Source organism: Paramisgurnus dabryanus, chromosome 21 (assembly GCF_030506205.2).
Source record: "Paramisgurnus dabryanus chromosome 21, PD_genome_1.1, whole genome shotgun sequence".
Taxonomy (NCBI): Eukaryota; Metazoa; Chordata; class Actinopteri; order Cypriniformes; family Cobitidae; genus Paramisgurnus; species Paramisgurnus dabryanus.
Genome location: NC_133357.1, coordinates 9,197,221 through 9,204,289, shown reverse-complemented (window position 1 = coordinate 9,204,289; position 7,069 = coordinate 9,197,221). Strand labels below are relative to the sequence as shown.

The 7,069-nt window shown below is 39.3% G+C and overlaps 2 protein-coding genes across 8 annotated transcripts in view; both read right to left on the bottom strand.

Moving 5' to 3' along the window:
• Nucleotides 1-9: 9 nt before the first annotated feature.
• Nucleotides 10-3,439, bottom strand: LOC135765019 (SPRY domain-containing SOCS box protein 2). Its single transcript, XM_065275709.2, has 3 exons — nucleotides 2,628-3,439; nucleotides 613-1,327; nucleotides 10-256 (listed from the first exon to the last, which is right to left on the bottom strand). The coding sequence occupies exons 2-3, from the start codon at nucleotides 1,295-1,297 to the stop codon at nucleotides 126-128; spliced, it is 816 nt and encodes a 271-aa protein (XP_065131781.1). The 5' UTR covers nucleotides 1,298-1,327; nucleotides 2,628-3,439; the 3' UTR covers nucleotides 10-125.
• A 226-nt stretch (nucleotides 3,440-3,665) lies between these two features.
• The window catches only part of actl6b (actin-like 6B), a 6,057-nt gene continuing 2,653 nt past the window's right edge, over nucleotides 3,666-7,069 (bottom strand). For 3 of the 7 annotated variants that reach the window (XM_065275705.1, XM_065275703.2, XM_065275704.2), the window contains exons 3-14: nucleotides 6,507-6,669; nucleotides 6,286-6,386; nucleotides 6,072-6,169; nucleotides 5,834-5,928; nucleotides 5,620-5,726; nucleotides 5,446-5,535; nucleotides 5,194-5,255; nucleotides 4,911-5,025; nucleotides 4,643-4,723; nucleotides 4,465-4,560; nucleotides 4,297-4,383; nucleotides 3,666-4,119 (exon numbers count right to left, since the gene is read on the bottom strand). In XM_065275705.1, the coding sequence (XP_065131777.1) occupies nucleotides 4,039-4,119; nucleotides 4,297-4,383; nucleotides 4,465-4,560; nucleotides 4,643-4,723; nucleotides 4,911-5,025; nucleotides 5,194-5,255; nucleotides 5,446-5,535; nucleotides 5,620-5,726; nucleotides 5,834-5,928; nucleotides 6,072-6,169; nucleotides 6,286-6,386; nucleotides 6,507-6,618 (1,125 nt within the window). In that variant the 5' untranslated portion in view covers nucleotides 6,619-6,669 and the 3' untranslated portion in view covers nucleotides 3,666-4,038. Of the gene's footprint in view, nucleotides 4,120-4,296; nucleotides 4,384-4,464; nucleotides 4,561-4,642; nucleotides 4,767-4,910; nucleotides 5,026-5,193; nucleotides 5,256-5,445; nucleotides 5,727-5,833; nucleotides 5,929-6,071; nucleotides 6,170-6,285; nucleotides 6,387-6,506; nucleotides 6,670-7,069 lie in introns of all 7 variants that reach the window. The other 4 variants (XR_010540389.2, XM_065275707.2, XM_065275706.2 and 1 more) reach the window with 4 other exon arrangements.

The following is a 7,069-nucleotide window of genomic DNA, read 5'->3' as shown; positions in this document are numbered from 1 at the left end:
TATCCGTTTATTAAGAGGTAAACATTTTAAATCTACATAAGAAATCGAACAAAGTGTCATGTATTTAAATAAGCGTTAAATTAGTTTTAAAACAATCTATATTCTCTTTCTTCATGACATCATTCTCATAGAGTCTCATCTGTTGTGTTTAATAGGAGGCGTCGTACAGCAGGTGGAAATGCCACATGAATCCTGTTCATCCTGAGATGCTGACGAACAGAGAAACGACTCAGAGTCTGAAGAGCGGGCGGATCATCTGGAAAACATCAACAGATTTCAGTATGAATACAAACAGTCTGACAGAAACACACTATAGCATTTTCTCTCTTCCAAATCATAGTAGGTCGCCTATTTAAAGTGCACCTCATGTATACGTAATCTGAACAAAAAGCCTTTCAGTTCCAAATAACAGACAGCAAAATGATGCAGGCAATCCCACAATGCATTGCAACCTGGTGAAGGTTTGAGGATTGTTGACAGCAGACATATTTAGTATTGTGAGTTAGTTGTCTGTTAAAAATTTAAGCGCACATATGGTGTGAACGGCCTCAGCCTTGTTTATGTAGAGAGCGCACGTGCAGTAGCGCTATTTATGTGTGATGTCACACTCACGCGTCATGCCGCACAGGTAGCGTAAGCAGATTTTGGCTCCTCCCCAAACACAGCTAACCGCAGGGAAAAGCTCTGACCCTTTAGGGAGGTCCGTGAAGGCGATGCCCAAAAAGCAGTTATCCACCACGTATCCCAGGGTCCCTGCGTCTGCATCCACAACCAGCAGTATGCGATCCGGAACACGTAAGACTTCCGTGGCTCCGCCCTTAGGGTACTGCCCCGCTTCTTTCCCATCGTGACAAAGCCGATTGGTCGAGAGCTGCCATCCCCAGGAAGAGGAGTCGCCACCTATTAGCGCAGTGTAGCCAGAGGTCTGCAGAGGACATTTTTGTGTGGACACACCTAAGAGGGCGTGGCTTCCCCTGTGTTGCGTCTCCCACAGCACCTCCCATATATGTAGCCCCGTCACAACACCGACTGCGGCACGAACTCCGTCGCTGCTCTGTTCCACTCGGTCACGGGACACACATCCACCCGAAGAACATGTCTTTAGATTAGGCGATAGGTGAGTCTGGCTCCATTGTGATCGTGGGTGTCCGGGGGGAACGGGGGGCGTGTCTAAAAGTACAGCTAGACGAATGGGTGGAGTTACAGAAAAAGAATGAAAGGACGATGATGATGATGATGATGATGTTTTCTTTCTATGATGGCCATCACTCAGCCAACGGCACAGTGTAAGACCCATCCAATCAGATGACAGCAATCTCTACTAGTCCTGTTAAACACATTAAACAAGTGAGCTCAGTTTATGTTGTATATTCACGAGGCAAACAAACCAGATGCTATCAAACATGCTTTTACTCATGTTCAGGTCACACACAGATTATATCACATCAACAGTTCAACACAGGTGCAAATCACATCATGTGACTTAAATACCATCTCCCAGGCAGAGAATCCAATGAATGCACATCATACCCATATACACATTATCACAATACACCACAGTTTACAAACACAATGAATGAGGGTACCTGTGATGTTTGTGAAGATATAACATAGGGCTTTCAAAAGATTAACTGCATTTACTCGCATACAAAATAAAAGTTTCATATATCTGTATGTATAGTGTTATTATGTGTATATATAAATACATACACACATGTATACACTTAAATAAAAAGTTTTTAAAATAACAATTTATAATATAGATATTATATTATATAATATTATATAATAATATAAAATATATAAAAATCGAAATAAAAAAAAATATATATATATATATACACACACATATGTGCACGAGTGTGTATTTATATATACACAATAAATACACATAGTGCACACACATACTTTTATGCAAAAAGAAACTTTTTTTTGTATGCGTCTATGCGATTAATCTTTTGAGAGCCACAACATTAATACTTCATGAAAAACTGGTGCAACAAACTTACTTTTTCTGGATAAGAATTGAACTTTTACTAGTTAAACTCATTTAAGTTTCATTCTTTTCTAGAGTTAATGTGTTGGACCATTGATTTCTTTGATGGTTAGTCATCTCTTCTTAACTCACAGTATTTATACAAATGTTTCTCATTGAACTGACCTGTTTAAATTCACTGGGTTATACTGAGTGAGTATTATAACATATCTGTCTGCTATTTTTAATGATATTGAGTTTTTGACATCAGGACAATCAATGCTGAAGTGTTTGGTTTGTAATTCGGTACCATGCGAAGATTCATTCAGTTTATTCACGTTAAATCTGAATCAGGAACTTTTCTCTTTTTATCTGAACCTGATTGGACCCCAATAACTGCAGCTAAAAATCATTAACACGAATATCAAGTGAATATTTGTGTTTTTACACAAAACAAACCTGCTAGAAGAGTTAATGTGACTGATATTTCTATACAAAAGTTGTTCTTTATCATGAATACTATAGAGGTGTTATAACATCAGGAATGCTGCCAGTACTGTGATTGTGAAATAATAAATAAGAGAGATGACGTAAAGATGTATGTTAGTTTAATAAGAAGTTAACGGTAGAAATATAAAACCGAGTTTCTTACCTTGCGTGCGCGCGCTCACTCTGCGCGCTCTCTTTCGTTCACGTCTCATTTAAACATTACTTATCTCCAGTGCGCGCCTCTGCTGTGACGTCACCGGTCAAGGTCACCACTGAGAGTGACGCTTCTACTGGACATCCAACGTGTGCACAACCCGCGATGACGTATTTCAGTAAGGAGAACCCGTCAACATGGTACGATACTAACCTGATGGCCTCACCACAGAATGTTATAGGTTTTTTTTTTAAATAAATTTGAGAGAACTATTCTTTCATACCTTTTTTGAGTGTATCCAATTAATTCATTAAATTGAAACCACTAAACATATATATATATTTAATTGTAACTACACAAAGCAGTTTTGGTCTCATTTGTATGGAAAAGTGTCAAGTATTATTGCATGTATGAATCCCATCGAATACAAACAAATTAAGTTTGGTGTACTAAAAACTTATCCACAACTCTACCTTATTGATAACCTTTTTGATTTTTCTACATTTTTCATTCACAAGGGAATAATTCCTCCATCCTTTCCTCACTTTATCAGAGAACTTGAAATGCTTCAAAACTCTCTTCATACCCTTTCAAATGACAAATCTAATGTAATTGCAAATTTTTCAAAAATCTTTGTAACCTATAATTATTTGTAACCCCTTGTATTATCAACATGTTATAAAAAGTATTATTATGTATTTATTTTTACTATGATTTAATTATTTAATTCCTTTTAATTCTTTGCATTTTCATATTTGAACTGTAACTGTTTATGGTGCAATGTCTCTGCCTTGACAATTCTAGTTTGTTGGTTTTTCTATTGCAGGCCTGTTTTGTATGTACATTTAACTTTCCAATATAAAAAATAAAAAAACATGGTAAGATACTAGAGTAAAGGTGTCATCAGAACAGAAAGAGTGTAAACGAGTGGATTTTGACTGAACTATAGTTAATGTCTAAAAAAATTCACGTCACATTTCACTTTAAAACCGATATATTAAAAAAATGATCGATATTTTCCACAAATGAAATGAAGTTTAATGACCATTCATATTTTTCCATTTTAATTTTTATTACACAGTGACAGCAGTGCAAATATGATATTTGTATGAAATTATAGTAAATTATAGTTGAATTGTCATGAAAATAATACCACAATGCAATGTTAATTGTCCTAAAATTCAATTCTCTTATTAGAAAATGTCATTTCCTATGTTTTAAGGAATGTGACCTGACATCAGCATCATATTTAAACAACCTCAAGTTCAGTTTTTCATCTGTGTACACGGAAGAGATGAAAAGTGATGATGTCACACACATTAGATTGCTGTAAGTACATCATGAACATCTGTAAGAGTCATTCAGTTTGTACAGAGCAATAACATTCACTGTGTGACACGTGTGTGGGTTTTTTTGTGTGTCAGGGACATTTTCTCTCCACACTTTGTTTTCCTCCTTCATCATATTCCTGTTTGGAGATCCACATCTGTTGGAAGGTGCCCTGTAGACAATATGGAGATACACACACACACAAATACACACAGTAAAAAACTTTAACGTAAAGTTAAAACAACTTAAAACAAAAACGACTGTAGCATTCTAGAACGTTGTGTTTCACATAATAACAGCTGTGTGTGTGTGTGTGTCTGTCTGTCTGTCTGACTGTTGTAGGTCTCACCAGTGAAGCTAGAATAGATCCTCCAATCCAGGAGCTGAATCTTCGCTCTATGGAGCTGTTACAGGCAATGAGCTTCAGTCTCATACTCTAGAAACACAGCAGATCTGAGATCAGACTGAGATTAGAAGTTAGATTGAAGTGAGAAGTGTTTGAGATGAGGGAACTTACGGGCGGTGCTTTCTGTGACAGTTCTCTGTTGAGTCTCTCTGTGAAGCCCTGTAGGAGTGTGTTTCCACCCGTCACAATCACGCTGCCGTACAAACCCTAAACACATGATGAGGAACATCGTCATTCTTCTTCAATTTATTTTATTTTTCTCTCTCACAGACGGACACAAGATTCTCACCGGCCTGATGTCCATATCGCACATGCCAATGCTTGTCGTGACCACGTGTCCGACGCCCAGCATCGTGTTTCCGGACAGGCCCTGATAAATCCACAGCTCTGTTAATGTCTGCTTTAAAACCAGCCTGAGTTTGAAATGATTGATGTGAAAAACTCGTCAGGGAAGTGTCATTGACAAGAAGGTTTTCTCTTAATTGACGGGATGACTCTTTAATGGTTAATGAAGTCATTATATTTCAGGTTTTATTTGACAGACTCTCCTGTGATACCTTTACGTGGGAAGGATCAAAGAGACCCTCTGGTATCCGTAAACGTTCTGCTCCAAAATCTGTACTGTAGCCATTCGGCATCTCGTAGTGAAGCGTCGGCATCTGAGCAGCCACCCTGAACACAGACATCATACAGACATCACACTTCATACATACAGGTTTGTCTAGATTTGTTAAGCATTAACCTGGTGAAATATCACAATTAACCACTAAATTAAAAGACTAGACTAGATTAACCTGAAGCAAAATGAAATGTGTGTGCGTGTGTCTATATTTCACTCACTGTTCATCATACGGTGAGTCAGACACCTGCAGCACAGATGCCTGAAAATCCTGAATCACCTCCTGAAACAGATTTGACTTCAGTGTATCGGTGAGGTTGATATCAGTGCTCATCTTGCTACATTTTGTTCATTTTCAATTAAACGCTAGAGGAGGAGCGAGCTCCTCTGTTCAGCCAATTTGTGCATTTATCTCCTTTATAATTTACATACAGTGAAGTTTTGTGCACGTTTGTGGTGTTCTAGTCTCTCACGTTGCACATGTAGGTGTGCCAGGACTTTGTGACCGGAGGGAGTTTGTCTTTCTTTATCCAGACCGGAGGAGCACCTTCTCTCACAGGTTCCTGACAGACACAGACAGACCAGAGACTCAACACGTGAGAGAGATACAGGAGATCGACAGGGGAACGGCAGGAGAACTTTGGTACCTTTGAAGCGATCATGTACGGAGGAACCGTGTCGATGTTCATCTCCTGGAATAATTCACGGCACTGCATGGTGATAAAATCGCCCCCCAGAGGAGACTTCACAATCCCTCGACACAAGACAACACAACTACACTTGAACACAGACAGTTATCTGCTTTTTTTAATACTTGACCAGTTTTCAATAACTACCCGTACTCTTTCTTTTTGTACTAACCTTGCTGCAGGACGTACCCATCATGCACTGGGATGGCAGTGGTGTGTGTCGCTCCGCTGTCCAGTATGAGGCCTGTGGCACGCCCATTGGCAAATCTACAGCCAATCGAGTTAAGGTGATGTATCGTTACAGATCATTACATCGTTTTTTGTCTTTAATTGAGTCTGAAAACAGAAACGTTCTGTTTAGGGGGTTCCGACTGGCCGATGTTCCCGAGCTGCGGTTTCTGATTGGATACGCGGTGAGTACTGCGGTCTTGCACAAGAAGAAGGCTGGAATGTTGTAATGCTCAAATATCAGTTCGGTTAACTTCTCTCTTTTTGCTCGCGAGTTCCACTGTTAAAAGAGAAAAATACACACACACAAAAACACGAGAATTGTCTGAGCTCAGCTGTTTTTTTGCTTTGGAGCCCGAGTTGAAAATCTTGATCTTGTTAATGTGAAAAACTCACTGGTGCTTCTGACATCAGGACAGGGTGTAAACTGGGATCAGATTTGATGTGTTTGCTGTAGATGTGGTCGATTATGGCTTGAAAAGCGTTCCAATCCTCAACTAATGGGGACAAAAATTAACAATAGAATACAAATGTAGGAAAGGAGAGATTTGTAGTTACTGCAAGCGACACAAAATCCTATTGTTTATTTTTTGCTTTTGTGTGTGTGTGTGTCATACTCATGCCAGTCTTTAGTGGAGATATGAGCTCTACGGCCGTTCTTGGCACATGCAATGCTGTGGTGTCTATGTAATAGCTCCGCCCACAGCTTGTATCTTGCTCCGCCCCCATTTCAGATGGCTCCTCCTCAATGTGCACTCCTATAGAAGTGGGAAAATCTGCCTGAACATTAGAAATATTTATTAATAATAACACTTAGATTGACCATCATATCAGGAGTAACTCCAAGTGTTTTATGACGTAATCGATAACTACTTCAATAACATCGTCTCAAACTGACTGAGTAATAAATAATATGAGATTACAACCAAAACTTCTCTCTTTGGCCCTGTCCCAAATGGCACACTTCATGTGAACTTTCGGTCTCGTGGCCTTGAATTGCGCACACTCGCTTAGTCTACGAGTTCGTAGGGTGTCCCATCTGTCATTTTTACTCTACGAAGTGTGCTCATCAGCGCCCCCTGTGCACCATTGATGCGGTCTTCCGCAAAGCCCGCACTGTGCGACTCCACACATTTTACCAACCCAGAAGTACTTGCGAAAGAGCAATCAGACACTGTTT

What these genes read in the sequence shown, in the direction of transcription:
- LOC135765019 (XM_065275709.2), bottom strand. Translation starts at nt 1,297, where the DNA reads ATGGGTCTTACACTGTGCCGTTGGCTGAGTGATGGCCATCATAGAAAG. An exon ending in CTACCTGTGCGGCATGACGC is followed by an intron (nt 257 to 612) that starts GTGAGTGTGACA and finishes GATGTTTTCCAG; the next exon opens with ATGATCCGCCCGCTCTTCAG.